This window comes from Vespa velutina, chromosome 6 (assembly GCF_912470025.1).
Source record: "Vespa velutina chromosome 6, iVesVel2.1, whole genome shotgun sequence".
NCBI classification, from domain to species: Eukaryota; Metazoa; Arthropoda; class Insecta; order Hymenoptera; family Vespidae; genus Vespa; species Vespa velutina.
The window spans coordinates 8,361,888-8,384,387 of record NC_062193.1 but is presented as its reverse complement, the minus strand read 5'-3'; the positions used below and the strand labels follow the sequence as shown (position 1 = coordinate 8,384,387).

Sequence of the window (22,500 nt, the reverse complement as noted above, 5' to 3'; positions counted from 1 at the left end):
GATATAGTAATAGAGAATTCACCATCCGGAGTGTTCATGGGCATAGAGGAAAGGTCGGAAATCAATCGGAAATGTAAGTAACGTGCGGTCGTACCGCCAACCGCCTGCGAAAGGTATACAGAAACAGAATAATACCTACGCTAACTTTCTACGAGTTTCTGTGAATATCACGACAATTCGTCGTTCTCTTTGTCATCGTTTTGCTCCATAATAATAATAATTATTATTATTATTATAATTATTATTATTACAAGGGAGTTTCACACACGATTTCACAAAGTACCATCGTACTGGAAAAACTATGATGAGAAAGTAAAGTCTCTTTTATGCAATACTCTATGAAGAAAAAGTTGAGATTAATTACCTGTCCATTTTGGTTATGGATATATATTTATATCCTACGAAAATCTATACACGTTTCTTCTTTTCCATGTTTGACAAAAGTTTGTGATGTAAGAACAGGCAATATCCAGGCATCCTTCGATGTTTACAGATCCGGTGGCTCATCCAGCGCGTCTAGTGCTGGAACGGGATCATCGAACGGTGCAGGTCCTGGAAATCCGGTGGGAGGCGGCAGAATGGCCGTCATCGGTGTTACCAGGAACGTTAGATTGAGACGTCGAGGTGCATCCGGTTTCGGCTTTTCATTGAGAGGTGGTAGAGAATACGCGGCTGGATTTTACATCAGTAATGTTCAACCTGGTGGCGAAGCTCATAGAAATGGATTAAGGGTCGGTCAAATTAAATCGATGACATTAAGAACAAGATTTATTTTCAATTTATATTCAACTGACTTGTACTTGTTCGTTATAGGTAGGAGATCAAATCCTCAGGGTAAATGGATATCCGGTTGAAGATGCCGTGCATCAGGAAGTAGCACTTTTGGTGAAAAATCAGCAGGTCCTTGTGCTGAAAATTCGAAGTAATTATATTATTTTATTATTTACATTTTTCAAAATGAATTTCAAGCTAGTTTAACCTAATTTCGAGAAAATTTCTTTCTTTCTTTTTTTTTTTTTTTTTTTTTTTTTTCTTTTGAGCCGGAGAGAAAGGGAGAATGAGAAATAACGAAATATCATCTCTATTTTTCTCTCTGTTACAGGCGTAGGGATGATACCGGTGAAAGAGTAAGTAACAATCGTTAATTAAAAGTTCGACGAGTGTATTAAATCCACCACGATGATTCTTTCGTTCTAAAAGTCGTTTACGATTCGTAAAGCAATCCAAACGATCCGGTTACCTGGCACATGGTGCAACAGCAGCAACAACAGCTGCAGTACAACGAGACTGGTGTGGGAGCCGTTCCAAACAGTGAAGTTAGAATCCGAATACTCGTCGGTGAGAAAGGTCGCCTTGGCTGTGGTGTTTGCCGAGGCATCGTACCTGGCCTCACCGTTCAGGTTGGATGAACCTATGCACATAAAACCAACTGTTTTCAAAACTGATGCTAATATATATATATATTCTAATACATATATATATATATATGTATGTATGTATGTATGTATGTATGTATGTATGTATATGCCTATACGTATATACCATATCGAAATATTGCAAGAATATCATATTAGTTTTATATATTACGTAACAGAAGATAAGAAGATAATGCGCTTAAATCATTTGATATCGATTCGTACCATTGAGATCGTAATGGAAATGCGATCTAATTAAGACTATCTAAGAAAACATTTGTACGATAAAATTATTCGAACGAACGTATAGGGTACAAGGGAAGGTGGACCTGCTCGAGCGGCTGGCTTGAAAGCTGGTGATGTGATCGTTTGGTGCAATGGACAACGATTGACGGATCTTCCCTTCGAAAGAGCCATAGAGGTAATGAGAGGATCGGCTGTCCTTGATCTGATCGTTCAACGACCACCACCCAATCATCTCTACGATTGCCCGGAACCACTCTGGACTCGAGGTTCGAGCGGTTACGATTCCGAAACTTCAAGCATCGTTGCGACCAGTCCGTCGCCTTTACAAAATCCTTCCTCGTCTCCTCAACATCATCGAGATCCTAGAATGCAAACACGATATCCGCGAGAAGATAACTGCAATCGAAACGGCAGGTAAGACGATCTCAACGAAATCATTACCAGACGATAAAACTTCATTTTTATCCTCGATCAATCTATCCATAACACAAATAAATGATCGATAACGTCAATGCATTAAAGCGTAATCGAGATTATCGAAGCTTATCGATAATTCGTTCATTCGTTGAATAGTCTACCATGCCAATGAGATGTATCTACGATTAGTCATATATTTCTTTTTAAGTATATTATATTATTGTTCATCGATGAACGCGAATCGAGAGAAAGTTCGTCCTATTAATAGGACATTTCACGATAACTATCGTGAAACCAATGGATTCCTAAGCATCGTTTGAATATCCGCCAGGCTCTAACCGAGCGTTACTAACATAAATCTTCCGACGGGATTCATTTTATCGAGATTAGAAAGTCTCGATGTGAGTGAGCTCATACTTTGTTTCTCGGCCATTAGGATCTGCTGCCCCCTCGCACTGTCCACCAGCAGCTGCACCTCTTCCGAATGGTCTCACGTGGATCAGGTAAGGGATAGAGAGATGGTTATTCATCATCGACCAAGTGCTCTCGCTCTAATATCTCTCAATTATGCATATGCCATGCGATCCTCGTGTCTGTTCTGTTTATCTGCGCTGTCTCTCTCTCTCTCTCTCTCTCTCTCTCTCTCTCTCTCTCTCTCTCTCTCTCTCTCTCTCTCTCTTTATTTTTATCCTCGAGGACGACGAACGACGGTCGTAAGTTAATTTATATCAAATTACCTCATCGAAAGCCAAAGAAAGAAAGAAAAAAAAGAAAAAGAAGATAGAGCTCCGTCGGAACAGAAAAAAGACAGAAAATATATCGAAACTCGATTTTTAGGCACAAGAATGGATACGAAAAGCGAATAACACGACTGTCATTCGTGTGAACCAGAATCAGGGGCTAGTGCAGAATCAAAATCACAGACAAGTACCACCGGGTCATCGTCGTTTGAATTCCCGTGGGAATTATGAAGATGAGATCGACAATGAGCCACTCTACGATCCTGTAGCGCCAAGGATCGATTACGAGGTACACGATTTCGATGCAAATCCAAGGGACGAAGCCAATCGTCGTTTAGCCTATCGACGCGACAATATCAGACAACAGGATGTCATTTACGATGGCCCTACGGACGAATTGCCCCTTTATCATGCTTCCAAGGTAAGCAAAAAAGGAAATACCTAACTTTTTCTTTTTATCTCGTCTAAAGCCTTTAGAATAGACTTCCTAATACAAGCTTCCTCGACTTATTACTTTGCTCGGAGCGTTCTCTTCACTTTTTCTTTTTATTATTATCTTCTTCTTCTCCTTATTCTTCCTTTCGTTCATCGACGTACCTTATAATTCTTTCCGTTAACTCTCTTCCTTTCGTTTTTCTACATCTTTTTTCTAGGAAAACGAGCAGCACGATGTTAATCGATTGGCAGAACTGCAATTGGTACAGAGACAGACCGAAACGGAGAGGAAGACGATAACGACTGTGGAGGTTCATCAATCCATTTGTCCTCCGGCTCCTCCACCACCTCTTCCATATAAATGGCCAGCAGGTTTGTTACGAGCTATGTTGATTTATAAATAACCTATATAAATATATGGATACATGTGTATGGAAAGAAAAAAAGTCTATGCTAGAAACCTAACATATTACGTATATCAAAACTCGCGTTAGAAAGTGTAAAAAATTAATAAGAAGACTCGAACGTTACGTTATCCTTTCCTTTTTATTATTTCGACAGACGCTAAGCCTATGAACGCGATGGGAATGCAAATGGGTAGCACAATGTCGATGGGTAGCACAGGATCAACGGAAACCGAATCCAGTCTTGAGTCTTCCTGCAGCAAGGATTCAGCATCAACTTCCTCGTCTTTGTCCACGTCGTCCTGCGAGCCACCTTCTTCTACTATTTCCTTTGGTTCAACCACTGCCGCATCCACTGGATCAAACAAGACCAATGAAAGCCCGTCAATTACTACGCGTGGATCGAATTTACGAACATCGCCTATAGCCAGCACAGATCTAAGCACTGCCATAACTCAAGAATTACAAAGGCGAGCTCAACAGGTACTCAACGTCTCCTCCGATTATTCCGATCATTATCCAGCTTTTAATTAAGAGAAATAGAAAAAGATACGACAACGACGATGACTATGACTACGACTATGACTACGATGACGATGACGATGACGATGACGATGACGATGATGATGATGATGATGATGATGATGATGATGATGATGATGATGATGATGATGATGATGATGATGACGGCGACGACAGAGACTCACCATTTACGGGTTCGATCCAAGTCAGAGATCGAAAAAAAACAAATATCGTAATAAGGGAAATTCCGTCGGTTCGATTATTACGTTGATACTAACTCTCTATCTATCTATTTATCTATCTATCTATCTATTTCTTTATCTCTCTCTCTCTCTCTCTCCCGCTCTTTCCTTATGATGAAGTAGGAACTGACATTCTCCTTCGATTTCCTACGAAGATTCAACGTTTCCCTTGTACTGATCGAAGGAGTAGGCAGCGATAGAAAAGGAGGGAAAGGCAAGGATGCCTCGCAATCCGTTCAACGTTACGTCGTTATTAGCATTTCGAAACAAATCACATTCTAATGAAGTGTAAAGAAAATGTCGGTTATTTCTTTCCACAGCCACGCCGTATTCTTACGCATTGCCTTATCTCTTTTTTCGATTCATATATATATGTACATGTATATGTACGAAGCATATAAATCGAGGATTAGAGACCCAACGTTGTTGTAAACATCGATCGTACGATGGTTTTACGAGCGACTCTTACCGTAGTAAGTGTACGTTTGGTATGCGGAATTTCACAAATGTTAACATACTCTTTTCGTGAGTTCGAGCATGACTTATCGTTCATGATTTTGCGTAGGTAGACACAGAGATGCAAATCGATGAAAAATCCTTGATAAATCTATGTATATATCGTTTATATGCATTTTCTTTTTCTTTGTTTTCTTCCTTTTTTTTTCTTTTTTTTTTTTTTTTTTTTTTTTTTTTTTTTTTTTTTCTTATTTAGAGAAGTATGAACGCAGCTAAGGCGGAAGCTTCGAAGGACAAAACATCTGAACCTCGGAAAGTACCAAATCCAGAAGCACTTAGGGCGCAAGAACAAAAAGTGACCCACGACAAGGTTAGTTTCTTATATTGTTTAAATCAAATTAAAACTTTCCTATGATATAAAAGAAACAAAAATGAAGAGAGCCGATCGACACGGTAGATTTAACAAGTAAATCATTCGTGAAACGCTTGCTTTTCCTATTTTCCTTATTTTATCTTCGCTCATATTATCTGTTTCAGTTAATGGAAGAGTTTAAGCGAGCGCATCGAAAGATGTTCAATGCCGCACAGCAGAGGGTCCAATTTTCAGATCAAGTTACCGAGCCGGTAAGAGAATCGATCGTCCTTAATTTATGATAAAGTCAATGTTCTCTTACGCTCTCTCGCTCTCTCTCTCTCTCTCTCTCTCTCTCTCTCTCTTTCTCTGTCTCTCTCTCTCTTTATCCCTCACCTCCACTCTCCATTCGTCTATCTCTTACTCGCATATTTCTTTGATTTCACGAATTTAATCGAATCATCGAAGAACCTCGGGAAAAGACTTTTTACACGATGTTGACCTAAATGTTGAAAGTCACATGCTATTTATTATCAGTAATCTATGCTATAGCATTGCATTCGCGATAAAAAAAAATATTATCTCTGAGTTAAATCGAGCATATAACAGCTACCGTAACAGATACCCTTCGTTTACCGTTCGTATTACGTATCGCGACGAACGCGATCGAATTCGATTGATTATTTTTTCCGATAATCACCGATCGCTCTCGAGAAGACATACGTTTATCAAAGTTTCAGTGAATTCAGTGAATGCTCAGTAGAGCAAGCATTTTATCGTACAGATCGTTACCAACGACGTAACTCGTAATTACTTTATATTAGAAGGCTTTCTCTATTTTCCTTTTTTTGCTTTTTTTATCTTTTTTTTTTTTTTTCTTTTCTTTTTTTAACGCTTAATTACCGAAAAGATCGACTAAAAAGGGAAATTTTAGTTTCAACGAAGTGAAAGCAAGAATATAACGAGTATCATCAATTGCTACGAACGTTCGCAATCGTATTTAGGATTAATAACATATATACAGATAAAGTGATTCGTATATATAAACTTTCCGACGCCGATTACGTATTAAATTTCGTGTCACCGTAGAAAAAAAAAAAAAATACTCCGAACTTTTAGAGATTAAAACTTTTAAAATTATCTTATGAAATAAATTTCCTTCTTTCCACTTACTCTACGATTTTAACGATCTACGTTAGATATAGTAAATAAAAAAGAAAAAGGAAAAAAAAAAAAAAAAACAAACGAACGAACGAAAAAAAAAAAGAGGAAATAGATATTAACAAAATCATAAAAAGTGTATCGATTCAAAATCACGTAATAATTAATAAATAACATAATATTGATCTAATTAAAATTATATATCGGATATATGAAGTTAACTTAATTCAAATATCATCATCGCGATAATTAACACGACGAATGATCTTACGAAACGATAAATATCAAATTCCAAAAATGGAAAGAGAGAGAGAGAGAGAGAGAGAGAGAGAGAGAGACAGATAGATTCATTTGATGACAAAATGGAACGAGCTTTGAAGATTTTACGTTCTAGTCGAGTCAAGTCGAATAAGTGCGCGCGCGCGCGCAGTCTCTTAATTACACAGTCTACGTTAGTGAGGACCTGCCGGAGCAAACAGATAAGAGCACAAAATTATAAAGTCACCGTAATATGCTCTCTCTTTCTCTCTCTTTCTCTCTCTTTCTCTCTGTTTCTCTCTCTGTAAATATATAGCCGTGTGGAACGAAATCCACGACAAACTTTGCAGAGGATGTAACGAACGTATATATACACGAATAAATGTACATGTATTGGTCTACACACAAATACACACCTGCAGGTTTCCTCGCGATACGATTATTTAGTTGCGACGTTGGTACCGTCGAAACGACGTTCACGAGATAGAGCGAGGTAGTTTGCACCTTAAAGTCACGAGCATTGCATCGCTTTGTCACGCGTTTTCTCTCTCTTTTTCTTTCTGTATTTCTTTCTGTTTCTCTCTCTGTCTCTCTCTCTCTCTCTCTCTTTTTTCTTATTTCTTCTTCGAGTTCAATCGGTGAGACAGATTGACCACCGATGATTTGCTCGAAAAGATAAATTCGACGATAAACGAAGTTCCCCCTTTTATCGTATCGCATACGCGAGCCTTACAGTGATTAATTATTTCACGTCAAAAGCGTAAATAACATCTTGAAAATGAATTAGAGGTGTGTGCGTGCGCGTTAATACATGTACGTATGTATATAGAGGTGAACGTAGTGTATATTACACATAAAGACAGATGATGTCTTATCCTTTCGATAGAATTAATCCTATCGATCTTTATTAACGAGTATCTTTATAATTACTCGATCCTCTTTTCTCTTTCTATTTCTCTATCAAACGCAACGATTAACGAGCCACCGCCACGCTCTCGGGAGCATCTTCGACGACTTTCTCCGAGTTCATCGATTTCATAGTCAGCTGTAGAAAGGATCAGAGAGGGAGGGAAAAAGAAGGAGCAAGCAAAAAGAAAAAAAAAAAAAAAACACAACAACAACAACAACAACAAGAAAAAGAAAAAGTTAAATAAAAGAGAGAAAGAAGAAGAGACTGTGAAACTCGATAGGCCGATCGGCACCTTTCTTCCTTTCGTTACAATCTAAAACAGTGCTTAACTTCTAATGCTAGTTGAGAAAACGCATGTAAAAGTTAGTCTAACGAGACTCTTATTAACGTATTATCGTCATTGCTTTTTCTTATCGTCGACTAGTTGGGTGCTATCGAAGCGTGAGTCGGATACTCTTAGCGCGTGTGTGTGTGTGTGTGTATATATATATATATATATATATGTATTATACCGATCGATTTGTAATAATAATCGGATAAGCAAGCTCAGTCCTTCGATGTCCACGCGTGCGAACGGACGTCTAGTATCTCTTTTTCCTCTCGTTCGATTTACTTGTCTTTCTTTCTCTTTCTCTTTCTTTTCTTTTTCTCTCTTTCTACCTTCTTGCATTGTCGGTTTCTTGCGAATTGCGGCAGACGCGCAAAATAATAGGAGTCTCTTACATAAGAACGCGAAGGAGCGCGACGTAAGAAACGGTTGCGTCTGTTTTCAGTTACGCGAGGACTGAGCTCGCTGTGCGATCGGTTTCAAGGTAGCCTTGTATGTACTTTTATACGTTGACTGAAATATATATATATATATATATATATACATACGTACACATCCTCATCGGAAAATGTCATCTCACTCCGGTATCTTTGTGAAATAATAATTGTTCGTTCGTTTCTCTTCCGATTCTTCGAACGTATCAGGAAGTCCGGCAAGAATTGGTTTTTACGATTAACGAGTTCCAAGATTGGTAATAACGACAACGTGGTTGGTGAATCTAACGACAACGTGATCGTACTTTTCTCCTTATTCGTTAGAAAAACCTGATCCGAAGGACTTGGAAATAATATCAAAAAAGAGTTTGGAAAAATCTCAGTTGTGTTCATAATCATTGATATTTTTATTATTATTATTATTGTTGTTGTTGTTGTTGTTGTTGTTATTGTTGTTGTTGTTATTATTATTATTGTTGTTGTTATTGTTCGATTATGAATTTTCGAAGATAAACTTTCTACGCTCGTGGATGAATAAGATATTTATATTCGAAGATGAATAACTCAAGGAGGACATCGACAAAAAAGAGTGTGTTGGTCACTATCACACCTTACACCGTTAGTACATATACTAGCTAAACGAAAAAAAAAAAAAAAAAAGAAAAAAAAAGATTGATATTATTCTGAGAAAATTGTTTGAATAGGTATCTAGTCTGGATTAGACTAGAATATTTTGTCTAAACATTAAATCTAAACATTGTCTTTGAAATGATATAGGAACAGGAGAAGAGGGTGCTCGCAAATGGCTCCAACACTACGAATTCTACTAATGTAAGCAACACGACAAACGCAACGAATACAACGAATAATACGAATACAACGAGCAATACGAATACAACGAGCAATACGAATAACAACACAACGTCGGCTCCACCACCAGCTCCTCCGCTTCCTCTTCCAATAAAAACTACAACGAGCGAGGACTCCGTGGAGATGCAAAGTATCGAATCGTTTAAATTGAAAGACACACCAAATCCAGTGATACCTAAACCACCACCAACTTACTTCCCCCTTTCGAATTCTTCCTCACCTGGATCTAATGGGAGTCCACGTCACGCTGCTGCCGGAAACAAGACGCAGGTAATAAAAGAAAAGGATCAGTCGACGAGTCCTGCTAATGAGACGAATAAAAATTCCACTACAAACAACAATGCTGTCTCGCCAAATGGTACTGCCGGTCCACCTAAGCCAACCGTTGGAAAGGTCGCCATTAGGATAGGTGCTTACGAAGGTGAAGCTAAACAACCTGCCAAGCTTGATTTCTTAGCGCAGCAACCTCGAACAGAGAAGAATGGAACCGAGGAAGCTAACGGACCGGTTGTATCCAGACTCCAAAACGAACTGGCTGCTACCTTGCAGAGATCTAACCTACGAAGGAAGACGGAAGGAGTAAGAATTTATATTTATGTTTTATCGAACGAGCCGAGTTCTTCGAATTTTTCTAGAGAACGCATTTCTCATAACTTTCACGTTTAACATTCTTTTTTTTACAGGAGAATCAAACGACTGCCAAGTCAATACCAGAGAATACGGTGATGTCCGAGAAGGAAACAACGAATCTAGAACCCAACAAGCTTCCCCAGAGCACCGTAGAAAAATTAGCCTCGGCACTAGGCAACAAAGTAACGATCAGAATAAATCCTGAGGATGGTAGCCGATAAAAGAATATATTAACGTATATAAATATACATGCATATCGCGGAGCTCTTGAGACTTTGTACATTTTTTTCCACCTCGTTTCAGTATACCTGATTCGACTTTATTATATAGATATATGGAGAAGAAACGAAAGAAAAAAAAAAAGGCGCTCCACCGAATCGGTGAACATCTTTTTTACACATATGTCTTTTTTATATGTTATTTATTACCAATATCGTAATAACGAATAAGGAATGAAATATTAATCCTTATTAATCGAGGCTCGATACCGCGTGGAACACCATTTACCGCACACGCTAGGTTCATGCCTTTAAATATAGTCTTCTTCGACTGCGGCTATGTACGAAACTTAGACTAAATATCAAACTAAATAAAGGCGTTTTAACGTATCACGAAAATAAATCAATATTTGCTCTACCATCCCTTCATTCCTAAACTTATAGCGAAGGCAATAACTTCGTCTAATTGTTCCAACAATTTTGGATCGATATTCCAATGAGGAAAAAAAAAAAGAAAAAGGAAATCTCTAAATGTCTGAAGTTGAAACCCCGATCGATCGAGAGATCGTTGTCATCGTTATATTGGCATCGACGAAGCAGTAGGTAACCATTCCACATGGCAGACAAATCCTTCGGAAATTTACAAATTGTTCGATTGTTTGAAATATCCCTAAACGATTCAATCGTTTCGTACACGAAGTTTTAGTGTTTCTTTGACACCCGTTATCTAAAGAGAAATCTTTCATGCGAACCTCGCACGACTCCACCTGCCTCTCACGCCGATACGAACGAGCCCAAACGGAAAACAACAGGATCCAAAAACTCTTACTATCTGAATATTGTGATTTTTCTGATACCGTTCTCGTTGAATCTCCTTTCGCTGAAACCACTCGTAATGGACACGGTTTGCGTCAAGTAGCACTCGGTCTGACATCTCAGAGATTGATCGTAGCTGCTGATGTCTTCAAAAAGAGTTCCGATAATTTTCTCTGTCCGGCTGACCTGGATCCAAGCATCGAGAGTTTCGAGCTCGTTTCTGTGTATCCTCTGGAATATATAACATTGAGTATATTCGCGAGAAGAGAACGTAAAACTTTAAAAGGAAGGTACATATATGATATTACGAGAAATATATTCTACTTCTTATTGATATCTATGCTTTTAAATTAATTGTCTTGGATCAGGTATTTCTTATAAAATTAAGATATTTCTTAGGCTGATAGACGGCAGAACTCATTATTACGAGCTCGGTGGAATTCATCGCAGAGAACTCTTTTGGAAAATTTGGTGCGATCAGGTACGAGATTTACTCGTGAAAAAGACAAAAAGTAGCTCGTTATCCGAGACCAGTGCTGCGAGTTCTTCAAGTACGACCACCGTGTACTTTCTATCATCCGAAATTGAAGTTGATGATAATTATTCTGGAAAAAAGAAAAGAAACGTGTACAGGTGTGAGCGTAATTTGTAATGATCATTACGTAATATTTCTTGAATGAGATAAAAGAGAAAAATTAACGATTGAGTGCAGAGTCTGGGCTCATTACGGAGGTGCTGGTGATGGTATCCGTCCAAACTGGCCGCATAAAGATCTCTACCTTGGACCATCCTATAATGAATTAATGTTCGGTTATTACACTCCTATACCTGTGAGATTTGCTGGTGCTAGCTTAGAAGAGATCAAATATACATTGGCTGATCATTCTCTAAATAAAATTGCTAACAAGAAACCTTGTCAAAGTTGGCCGGAGTGTCGTAATATCAAGTATAGAAAAAAAACGCAACATGGCGACGATCTGTGCGATGTTCTATTCATTAGAGAAAAAGATCGACAGATCCTTACTAGCTGTAATTGTTCCTCATGCGATCATCGCAAATCTCAAGAAAAATTACTCGAAATTCAATGGAAAGAAAGTTGTGGTTAGTTTCTTGAGATTTTTGTTAATTTATCAAAAATCAAATACATATTTTTTCTTTAGAATCTACGAAGAATTCGAGAAGAATTTTGGACAAATCTACGGAACATTCAGGAAAGAAACCAATAAAATTTATCCGCAAAAAGGAACAACAACAACCGAACATATTGATATCGAAAGTCTCACGATTTGGATTCGGTGTTCCAGAGAAGTGTAGTTCGGCTTTAGTTTTAGATTCATCTAAAAGAGGTTATCGTTACAACAATAAATTGACCGGGAACCAGAATCCGATAGATATTTACGAATTGATTGAGAGTAGCGTCAGGATGTGGGAGGATCGACAAAAGGGTCGATCTAGGCCAAGGAAAAATCGAAAACACTTGAGAAGATACGGCTTGACCACAGCTGCATACTTCTTTCGTGCTCTCGGACCTTGGTCTGTTCAATCCGGGGAACGAGAATCCGTTCAAGGTCGTAGAACATTGAGTGAAGTGAACATAAGAAGACAATACATGGAACCTGAACTAAGATTGCCTGTCTCTCGCCGTCAGCTCGTAGCAAGCGTGTCCTGCAGTGCTTTGGAACCTGGAGGATGCAGTGCTATCGGTCCAGCAACGAGAGAACAAGTTATACTATTCTGGACTCCGGAATATTGGTACAGACCCAGAGCAGCGATCACAGCTTACAGGTTATTTTTTGGAAGTTTCTGTTAGCCTCGTCTAACTGTATTACCTCGAATATAATTCGTGATCGATGACAGAGAACTCAGAAGACACCTGGCATCGATCAAAGATTTTCGACAGAAGAAAGAACGACAGAAGAACGAGAAAAGATTCTTCTACGTTTGCAAGAAATCCCTACCCGGTAAAATGATGATGATGGAATCGAACGTTTCCTTGGAGGAAAAATCGGGTAATCTGTTAAAACGAATTTTTTCTACAAGTGGACCTAACAAAAAAAGAGATAAGAGGAAGGAACGTAAGAATAAGGATAATGATGATGATAGTACGATGTACCAATTGAAAAGACACTTGAAAATGGAAATGCGCGTTACTGTATGGGACTTAGATAGCAATACTCTGGCTAAACAATTGACTATGATAGATAGAGATCTCTTTATTCGTATACCTATCTCGGAGATTGAGATCATCGTCTTTCAAAAGTCATCGAGAAATGCACCGAATCTTGGAGCTTGGGTTGCGTTCGGTCATAGAATAACTTGCTTAACGATCAGCGAAATACTTGCTATGAAGAAGATCGATATGAGAGTTAGGATCATGGTTAGATTTATCAATGCTGCGAACAAATGTTTCGACATAGGAAATTTTCATTCTTGCAGATCTATTTTAGCTGGTCTCCAGGCACCACCGATTTATCGGCTGAAATCGAGTTGGTCCTACTTACGAATTCATCATGCCAACAGGTATCTATCTATTATCTTTCTATATTAAATCTTTATATTGTAATTATTTTTCTACTTTGTTTTAAGCCAATCCTGATTTGATTTTCATTGATTTTTATATCTCATGTATTCATTTACACGTAAATATATTTTCAAAGCAATTTTTCAATATAACTTATTTCCTACGGATTTGTTTTATTAAATAAATGAAATGTCACGTCAGAGATGAATCCATAATGCGAAGGATTATATTTATTCTTTAAATAACGTCAATCGAATATATATTCTATGGATGTAACCTTGAAGAAATTAAAATTTTAGATATTCCATTATGGAGAGACTCTGCAAGATTTATAAAAGTCCTGACTCTTGGTTATATCGAAAAGCATGGGCAAAAGCAAAAAGAAATCCTCCTTGCATGCCTTACATCGGTGATCTTATAATCAGACTTCTCGGTCTCCATGTATCTCAATATTTCGAGGAAAATATCGTATCGACTAATTCGAAATATTTTCTATCGAAAAACATTACGACTTTACCAATATCGACCTCCATGAAAACTTTACAAGATAAATCTTTCGAGAAAAATTATACGAAGGCTCTTATCGATTCGAACGAGCAAAAACAAAATTTAAGTACACGTATTCTCTTAGCTACTCTAGCAAAATTTAATTACACGAAATATCGAAATATCATAAATAAAGAAGAAGATTTTTCGATTGCGTTCAGACAATGGCAATTGGCACGAAAGTATTTCGATCGTTGGAATTATATAACCTTAAAATCAACGATCAAAAAACAAGACGAAGAAAGATTAAAGAAAATGAATTCGAAAAGTAAACGAGTCCTTGATTTATCGATTTGGTTAAGTGATTGTCAAAGATTTGCACGAGGATACAATTTTACGAGAGATTCGCTCGCTTGTGAATTTTTGTTAAAAGCACGTTATAGAGAGGATCGTGAAAATTTTTTTATCAGCTTGAAACTTGAACCTCCTGATACTTGAGAGAAAAAAAAAAAAAGAAAAAGAAAAAAAAAAAGAACGACGGTGATCATGATGATTAAAACTTATCTTTGTAATAATCTAATCAACGTCAGCATAATTTCTTATCCTTTTACGAAAGACCATTCTAACCCTAAAATATAAAACGATAACTATAATTATTGATAAATAACATAGTTTACAGATATATATATATATATATATTTTTTTTTTTTGTTTTTTTTTCTAATACAGTAATATTATATAGTATATTCCATAATATGAAATTCATTTTATTTCTCTTTGTATAAAAAATACCTAATTTTAATGTCACTGTTGTATGGCGTATATACACGAACAGCTCTACCTTATGGGAATACCTGTTTATATTTCACTTTGTTTACATTTTATTGTGATAATAAATTATTTACAAAATATAATATTCTATTCTTCAATGAAAGAATTTCTAAGAAAGACATTACGATGCAAAATACATCGTACAGATGATCTAGAGTGCTCGATCCAAGCGCTATCTAACGGCTGCGTTCGAATTAACATTAGTAATACGCCGCAATATAGGCAACAATATATACAATCCATACATACATACATACATACATACATACATACGTACGTTTGTTTATTTGTTTGTTTACAAAATATCTGTAATTCAGAATGAAAATATGTTTGGCATAAAATCTAATTAATCTCTTTGAATACATATATAAGAATTTATCTCGTATGTATGTATAAACATAATATATAAATAAATAATACCATTTATTTCATCATTTTATTCCGAACATAGTGTATACAATATTGTTACTATACATATGCATATAACTCTGTTAATACCATCAGTCGTAAAATTAAAAAAAAAAAGTGTTGATGGATGGAAGAGTGAATCTCGAACTAAAAGATCCATGTATCAATATTCTTGACTAGATAACAACATAGTGTGTTTGTGTGTTTGTGTGTATGTGTGTGTGTGTGTGTGTGTATGTACAGTGATGAAATGTACGATGTTAATCGAAAAGAAACAAAAAAAAAAAAAAAAAAAAAAAAAAAAGAAAACAGAAAAAAATTATATAGTAACGTATATCGGGATAAAGGGTACAGTCTTTTTCTGGTACGAAGTCGAACTTATTTCTTCTTCGACCGTAATACGATCAAAGGATCCTTTTGGAAATGTACAAATAATTTATTCATTTTATTCGCATCTCTTCTTATCCATTCATCTTTCCAAAGAGAGCCTTTTCTATAATACATGCTCCTAGACGGATAAATTCGCATACTAACACATTCAGACTGCTGATAAATAAAATTATTTAACATTCACAGTCGTAAATTCAATTTGGATAATATTGCTGATCTATTACGCGTATCGCCGGTTCATTTTCGCCGTGATTTTAACTTGTATTCCTTGTTTTGTTTTGCTTTTTTTTTTCTTCTTCTTTTTTTTTTTCCCCCTAAGTTTTTGGCTTTTTATAAGCGTATTTATCTTGATTGTATTATCAAAAATCACGGAAGTAATTTTCATAGATGTAAACAACGTATACTCGATATTACTAGCCATAAAAGTTGAATTAGCCATAAAAAAAATTTACTGAGAAATGCATTCCAGAAAAAATAATGAATGTCGCCATCGAATTTGTTAGACGTATACATATGTAAACGTACATACTACTACATATTTCTCTCTCTCTCTCTCTCTCTCTCTCTCTCTCTCTCTCTCTCTCTCTCTCTCTCTCTCTCTCTCTCTCTCTCTCTCTCTCTCTTCTCTATCTCTCGTATAATATTTCAAAAAAAAAAACAAATTCTAAAATATTTAAAATACTTTAATATATATATATATATATATATCTATATATATTATATAGTATATAAAAGTTCATTTCTCTATCTTTTTGTTTTTTCTTTATTTTTATTTTTTTTATTTTTTCTTTACTTTTCTTCTTCGTTATACCATATAGGATAATTTAGAATTGTATCGATTTAGAAAGAGAATTTAGATTGCCTAATGGAATTTGTTATACTTTTAGAGAGTTTTTTATTGGTATAATTGAAATTATATCGATCGAGATTTGAAACTTCTTCTTCGAAGTGTATCAAATACGTTGAAAGGATCGAATAATTAAAATCGTGCATAAAATGCAGAAAAACAGACGTTACGCAGAGAGCACACGTCGAAAGCTATATAACTATATCGCTCTCGAAAAACTTTCAGGCCGACTTATAAAATGAAAGTAGCCGATGCCTCGCAATTTGTTAACTATAATATTAAGATTACATGCCGCCTGGTTTTGGAAGATTTGTATCATAAGCTCTGATCACATCCGTCTGAGTCACTGATCCTCCTTCCTCTTGGGAGAATGCGAATCCATCTGCATCACGCAGCATGCGCAATAACAAATGACGCAAACTATTAATTTCTGTCGCAGAAATGAATGATTTATTTATTATTAAACGTGCATGCCGAAAAATCATAGCTTCTTTGTTATTCGTAACATCACACGATCTTGATCTTTCGAAATATCGTATTTACGAAAAAAAAAAAAAAAAGAAAAAGACAAAGAAAGAAGAAAAAAAAAGAAAACGACACGAAACAATTATTAAAATCGATTAGTCAGAAAAGAAACAAATATATTCATTATTTTGTCTTCGAATTTGTACATGAAAAGATAGAAAAAAAATAGATAAATAGACAGATAGAAAGATATTTAAGTCTCAAATCAATGCTATTAAATGCAATTAGTGCTCTCTAATATACATATATATTTATATGTACAAAAGATACATATATATATATATACACAGAAAATGTGTTAAAAAGAAGTTGTAAAGTTTTAGTAATTCTTGCTAATAAAAGTGCTTTGAAATTGTGTTAATTACAAAATATCGTTTAAAATAACACATCGTTTTAGCTAAAGCAGTGGAAGAATCAACGAAGCGTGTGCTCTTAACGAATGATACGTGAGTGCAAGATTATTAAACAAAAATACGTAATTTACAAAGAACTTTTCATTGTAGCGAGCTGGAATAAGATAGTAGTAGATAGTATAGATCGTTTCTTTAGTTAAATTATATGTGGCAATTTCCAATAATTACAATGCGACTCACGATCCGTATACTCGTAACGAAATGAAGTAAAAGTGTCCAACACGGCAACCTGTAAAAGAAATAAACTTACGTGATAGCTCCACCTCGACATTTGCTCTGGAAGTGGCATTAGATCGCCTGGTGAAAACACTTTTAACGTTTTTCAGAAGCCGCGCCGTCTCCGTCAATCTGCAAAGCCGGTCATTCAAACAATTTTTTTTAAAAATTCTCTCGTCTATTATAATGTACTTCTTTTTTTTTTTTTTTATCCTTCTCTGCATCATCCAATAATTTGATGCACTTTATCTAGTTCTAATCATTCTTATTGTTTTGCTCTTAACAATTTCAATCATTGTACCATTTTCAAGGAATATTCTTCACCTATTCTTCATATTGCCCTTTATGTATCTTTTTCAATGATCTAGATTGATATTAGCTATATCAATGATGGATGGTGCGCAGTATCAATCAATGTGCAAAAATTCAAAGGAATATAGCACTGAAGTTTTTATCACTTCCGTCCTAGATTTTATATTCTTTTCAAATCACACAAGCACCATTTTAATTTATATATACACCTAATTACATATATATATATATATATACACATATACATATATATACATATATATATATATATACACACACACACACACACATATATATATATATATATATATATATATATATATATAACACCTCTATAGGAGCATATATTTCTCTCAAACATATTGTGCATAGAACAGTGCATAAACTCTGATAATATTAGTTTACGCCGTAGAATATATTCCATCAAATATTGTGCCGACAAAAGTGATAATCTTTATGATAAAATGTTCGACTTTTTCTGTACTTCGCATGTGACGATGCAAAAAAAAAAAGAAGAAAAGATAAATCACACGTGCATACTGTTTCAAGCAATTTAATAAAAACATCAAGATATGCAAAAGAAGGTCATGTTACTTTATTAACGTATAGCTTGCTCAAAGCGTGAACAACGATAGCAATTTCAGTTACTTTCTACTAGGAGTACTTACACCTCGCAAGATCGGCGATGGCATGCACAGGCCTGCACAGGATACCACGAATAAAACATACCAAAAAACTGCATTAGCAACAGCAATTCATTGATTCTAATTAGTATTTAGCAAATGATTACTACGATATGATTTAAAGAAGATGTCTCATCCTCTTCTTTTCCCTGATTTTTCAATGACTCTGAAATGTCTTATGATTTATAAATATTCTAAATAATACTCCTGAATATCGTTAATCTTATCATTATTTCTCTGATTACCAAAGAACAAAATTACCAATTATATATTTATACCAATTGTATAAATGCTATGTAAAAATTCTAAGCTGCATTTTATTTAACAGAAACGTAATAAAATGTAATATTTAAACATTGTTTATCTTTACAAAGACGGTAATAGTAATCCAATAAATTATGATTAAAATAATGGATATTGTATTTTACTATAATACACTATTTTAGTAAATAATAAAATAACCGTGCTATATTGTGTGTATGTGTGTGTGTTGTGTGTGTGTGTGTTATGTGCGCGCGCGCGAGTGTGTTTCATATATATTATAAAATCTACAGTATAACTTTTTTTTATCAAAGACGACTAGAAAGTTATAAATTATACTATGATCACAGATCTGGTATACATGTATATGAGTTCATAGGTGAAAACATTTTACTAAGTATATGTAGTATGGATTGTTATTGTTGAATGGTGCGAAAACCACGAATCATTTGACGTAAATTCAAAAGGAATTGCTTTCATCCGATTTTGTCTTCGATATGGCTTTATCAAGGACCAACGTCGATTTAATAGTCTCTTCGTGGATCTCGATCTCCTGTTATAATTTTCGTAATTCTATTCTATTAAACATTTCTTTATGTTATTTTCCTATCTTCAAATATTTACTATATATTAAAATATTAACAAATAGAAAATGTCGGAATTAAATTTAATCAGGCAAGTTCATATAAAAAGTTTACCACCAATTCTCTTAAAGAAATTATTCAAAGATATTATTAAAGATCCATAATATTATTAACCAAAGAAATTTTCATGGTTAGTCACACCAAACTATTCATAGAAATTCCATAAAAAAAAAAAAAGTTCATTTACCAAATGGATGAAATCCTATATTGTATTAACCATTAAATTAAACATCTAAAGCCATGCACAATCCATTTAATGGAAAAATTAAAAAGGGTTTAATCTAATTAATCAATGCTAAATCGCATGCAATTTACTTTTATAACTGGCACCTTCCTATGATGGCATTCATAAAAATATATACTATATATGATCATGTATCATTCTAATATAACTAGACGTTTGGAATAAGATGACATTATTGATAAAATAAGAGCAGATGAAATGTTTAAATCTCAACCTTTTCTTAAAAAATGATATATGTAATCTTATATTCGTAAAAAGATTGGTATATGCTCTATAATGATCACTTGTATCGAAGACGCTAAAAGTTATATTATAAAAACAATTTATGTAAAATTATATTTCATACTTACGAACTTCTATAATCTTGACCATTGAATATATCTCCAGGATCAGATTTTCTAATTTCATTTTCCCTAGCTGCTGCTGTGACAGATTTCCATACTGTATTTTTAACTCTACAGAAAGAATTTTAAACATTAAATAAGATTAAAAACTTATTTATAGAATCATAGATCATAGAAATAATTTTTGCTACTTTGTACTTACGCTTTTGCAGTTACATCAAGAAGTAATACTGCCGATGGAATAAGTATAAGACCTAACCAAAAGACAGGCGACGAAAATAACATTTTGTCATTACCCAGCATGACAGCTCCAACATTTAATACAGGCCAAAAATTACTGAAAAAAATTATGATATTGAAAAATCATCTCTTTTCTTTTATTTTTTTCTTTCCTCTGGTCTTGGTTTTTTTTTATTTTTTTTGTTTTTTACAACATATAAATAGAACTTACCTATAAATAAAAATAAATAAAAACCAAAGTATAATAGATCCCCATGTGGCAACATGAGTGACCCATGTCCAAGAGTTTATTATTAATCCAGCCTTTCCACAAACTGTTACTACAACATACTAACGAGTAAAATTAATTTTTCTAATAAATAACATGAAGATAAATATAACAATGTAAACTTACAGTATAAACAAAATTTCCTAGTAAAAGATATCCACCATCTTTACCGTGGGACCATACGACGTCTTGCTTAAGAGCCATAAGTGGCAACCAATAAAGTAAGGATGAATGAATTAAGGCATTTATTATCCATACCCAAAATACCTATGAAATATAAAGATTATATTTACAAATTAAACGTTATATCTCACCTGTATTATAATTTTAAGTAAAATTAATTATACTTTAATATTAAAAGATGACTCTCCAGTATTTTTTGTTGCATACAATCCTGGATGAGCTAAATGAGTTTCTGCTGAACATACTTTATCAAAAAGACCCATAGCTAGAGGAGGTGCTGCCGTAAATACCTATAATTATATATTGTAAATTTTATTATAAAACTCATTCTTAATATTAATAAATAAATAATAATTGTCAATATATAAAACTTACGACATTATAAAGACCAATAGACCATCTCTCAAAAAGAATCTGTCCAGACCAGCCGGAATATATTGCGAACCATAATTCAATTACATACAAACAAATATTCTTGTAAAACGAATATAGAATTAATTTACACATTCTACTATAATTCCAAGAACCGTGAACAAATAAAAGACGTTTCAGAAAACGAAACTGTGCGATAGAATAATCGGATGCACAGGCTGCTTGTAGACCCTCGACACCAGATATTCCTAATTTGAAAATATTTATGCACTCAGATTTTTGTTGTCTTGTCAATCGTAATAAAAATATATATTTTATTTTACATACCAACGCCTATGTGAGCTTTCTGAATCATTGCTACATCATTTGCGCCATCTCCAATTGCTAGCGTTACTGCTTTCTTATTACTTGTTATGAGATCAACAACCTGTAAGATTCTGATGTATTAATAATCAAAATTTCGTATGTTGTAGCTACATTTAAAAGTAAATTAATCAAATAATTTAATAAGTAAATAATCAAATTACCTCGGCTTTCTGCATTGGCGAAACTCTACAACAAATAACTACCTTGCATGCTGAACATAAATCTAAAAAATCCATTCTAATGTCGCATGACAAGGCAAATTCCAAAGTACTGCCATCTATTACCAAAGCCACTTCATTTTGACGTTTCAAATCATCCCCAAAATCTTGGCAACGTTGAATAATGATTTCCCTTGTTTTCTGCAAAATATTTGTTGCTGCTTAAAATCATTTATTCAAAAATTCCTATAACTTTTCAGCATTACAAATTGCGATTTACATCTAGAGAATTTTCATTGATAATATACAAAGGCATCCCATGTGTGATTAATCTGCAGGAATAGCCAATATTAATCGCTGTTTCTTGTTTATCTCCAGTCAACACCCAAACATTAATATCAGCACGAAGTAAAGCCTGTAACGTTTCTGGAACCTAGGCGATATCGTATACAAATTAAAATACGATATAAAAAATCAATGAATAGATATTTAAAAAGAAAATTAGCAATACATACTTCATCTTGTAATTGATCTTCAATAGCAGTTGCTCCTAATAGAGTTAAATTGCTCTCAATGAGATTTGCTGCATGATCGAGTTTACTTTCACGATCTGTCATGCTGATTGATGCATTATGGTAAGTGTCACGCCATCTCTATTAAATATATTACAAACTATTATTTTATATTAAACTGCAATCGAATATTTAATTGAAAAAGTAAATTTACCTGATATAAATTTTCAGGTACTTCGGTAGAAGCAAAACAAAGAGTTCTTAATCCATCGGTCGCAAACATTTCTAAATGTTCTAAAGTTGTTTGACGAAAATCATCTTCAGATACATTTGGTGATCGTGGATTTAATCGTTCATAAATGACAGAATCAGCCCCTTTACATAAAAGTTTAATTTTTCCTGTTGGTGTTTTAACTATTACA

The 22,500-nt window shown here is 34.6% G+C and overlaps 3 protein-coding genes and 1 long non-coding RNA gene across 24 annotated transcripts in view; 2 read left to right on the top strand and 2 right to left on the bottom strand.

The window, feature by feature from the left end:
- LOC124950142 overlaps positions 1 to 6,430 on the bottom strand; it is a 6,786-nt gene extending 356 nt beyond the window's left edge. The window contains exons 1-3 of the long non-coding RNA XR_007101273.1: positions 3,416 to 6,430; positions 1,241 to 1,411; positions 1 to 909 (exon numbers count right to left, since the gene is read on the bottom strand). The exon at positions 1 to 909 is cut by the window's left edge and continues 356 nt beyond it. This is a non-coding gene — a long non-coding RNA (uncharacterized LOC124950142). The remainder of the gene's footprint in view (positions 910 to 1,240; positions 1,412 to 3,415) is intronic.
- LOC124950141 (ras guanine nucleotide exchange factor P-like) overlaps positions 1 to 10,428 on the top strand; it is a 35,174-nt gene extending 24,746 nt beyond the window's left edge. For 4 of the 9 annotated variants that reach the window (XM_047496457.1, XM_047496458.1, XM_047496459.1 and 1 more), the window contains 14 exons: positions 494 to 731; positions 814 to 922; positions 1,103 to 1,127; positions 1,220 to 1,400; positions 1,726 to 2,075; positions 2,515 to 2,581; positions 2,916 to 3,239; positions 3,472 to 3,625; positions 3,815 to 4,140; positions 5,134 to 5,247; positions 5,415 to 5,501; positions 8,876 to 8,938; positions 9,098 to 9,769; positions 9,874 to 10,428. In XM_047496457.1, coding sequence (XP_047352413.1) covers positions 494 to 731; positions 814 to 922; positions 1,103 to 1,127; positions 1,220 to 1,400; positions 1,726 to 2,075; positions 2,515 to 2,581; positions 2,916 to 3,239; positions 3,472 to 3,625; positions 3,815 to 4,140; positions 5,134 to 5,247; positions 5,415 to 5,501; positions 8,876 to 8,938; positions 9,098 to 9,769; positions 9,874 to 10,041 — 2,878 coding nt within the window. In that variant the 3' untranslated portion in view covers positions 10,042 to 10,428. Of the gene's footprint in view, position 1; positions 74 to 493; positions 732 to 813; positions 923 to 1,102; positions 1,128 to 1,200; positions 1,401 to 1,725; positions 2,076 to 2,514; positions 2,582 to 2,915; positions 3,240 to 3,471; positions 3,626 to 3,814; positions 4,141 to 5,133; positions 5,248 to 5,414; positions 5,502 to 8,875; positions 8,939 to 9,097; positions 9,770 to 9,873 lie in introns of those variants that run through there. The other 5 variants (XM_047496455.1, XM_047496453.1, XM_047496456.1 and 2 more) reach the window with 5 other exon arrangements.
- Positions 10,429 to 10,569: 141 nt separating this feature from the next.
- On the top strand, positions 10,570 to 15,021 carry LOC124949833. The gene is made up of 7 exons (XM_047495564.1): positions 10,570 to 10,637; positions 10,851 to 11,125; positions 11,223 to 11,487; positions 11,567 to 11,955; positions 12,006 to 12,639; positions 12,712 to 13,374; positions 13,675 to 15,021. Exons 1-7 carry the CDS (start codon positions 10,570 to 10,572, stop codon positions 14,357 to 14,359), a joined length of 2,979 nt encoding a protein of 992 aa, XP_047351520.1. The 3' UTR covers positions 14,360 to 15,021.
- A 1,162-nt stretch (positions 15,022 to 16,183) lies between these two features.
- LOC124950037 (probable phospholipid-transporting ATPase IA) overlaps positions 16,184 to 22,500 on the bottom strand; it is a 17,250-nt gene continuing 10,933 nt past the window's right edge. For 5 of the 13 annotated variants that reach the window (XM_047496127.1, XM_047496124.1, XM_047496123.1 and 2 more), the window contains 13 exons: positions 22,293 to 22,500; positions 22,082 to 22,219; positions 21,847 to 21,999; positions 21,570 to 21,767; positions 21,370 to 21,469; positions 21,046 to 21,290; positions 20,835 to 20,960; positions 20,614 to 20,754; positions 20,431 to 20,549; positions 20,182 to 20,316; positions 19,986 to 20,090; positions 17,526 to 17,623; positions 16,185 to 16,767 (listed from right to left, as the gene is read on the bottom strand). The exon at positions 22,293 to 22,500 is cut by the window's right edge and continues 151 nt beyond it. In XM_047496127.1, coding sequence (XP_047352083.1) covers positions 16,622 to 16,767; positions 17,526 to 17,623; positions 19,986 to 20,090; positions 20,182 to 20,316; positions 20,431 to 20,549; positions 20,614 to 20,754; positions 20,835 to 20,960; positions 21,046 to 21,290; positions 21,370 to 21,469; positions 21,570 to 21,767; positions 21,847 to 21,999; positions 22,082 to 22,219; positions 22,293 to 22,500 — 1,912 coding nt within the window. In that variant the 3' untranslated portion in view covers positions 16,185 to 16,621. Of the gene's footprint in view, positions 16,768 to 17,525; positions 17,624 to 17,683; positions 17,957 to 18,471; positions 18,504 to 18,783; positions 19,301 to 19,985; positions 20,091 to 20,181; positions 20,317 to 20,430; positions 20,550 to 20,613; positions 20,755 to 20,834; positions 20,961 to 21,045; positions 21,291 to 21,369; positions 21,470 to 21,569; positions 21,768 to 21,846; positions 22,000 to 22,081; positions 22,220 to 22,292 lie in introns of those variants that run through there. The other 8 variants (XM_047496115.1, XM_047496118.1, XM_047496116.1 and 5 more) reach the window with 8 other exon arrangements.

Excerpts from the sequence above, each read along its gene's own strand:
- LOC124949833 (XM_047495564.1), top strand. The coding sequence starts at position 10,570 with ATGTCTGAAGTTGAAACCCCGATCGATCGAGAGATCGTTGTCATCGTT. Across the intron at positions 11,488-11,566 it reads AAGAAAAGAAACGTGTACAG|AGTCTGGGCTCATTACGGAG; the intron begins GTGTGAGCGTAA and ends GATTGAGTGCAG. Across the intron at positions 12,640-12,711 it reads GCAGCGATCACAGCTTACAG|AGAACTCAGAAGACACCTGG; the intron begins GTTATTTTTTGG and ends GATCGATGACAG.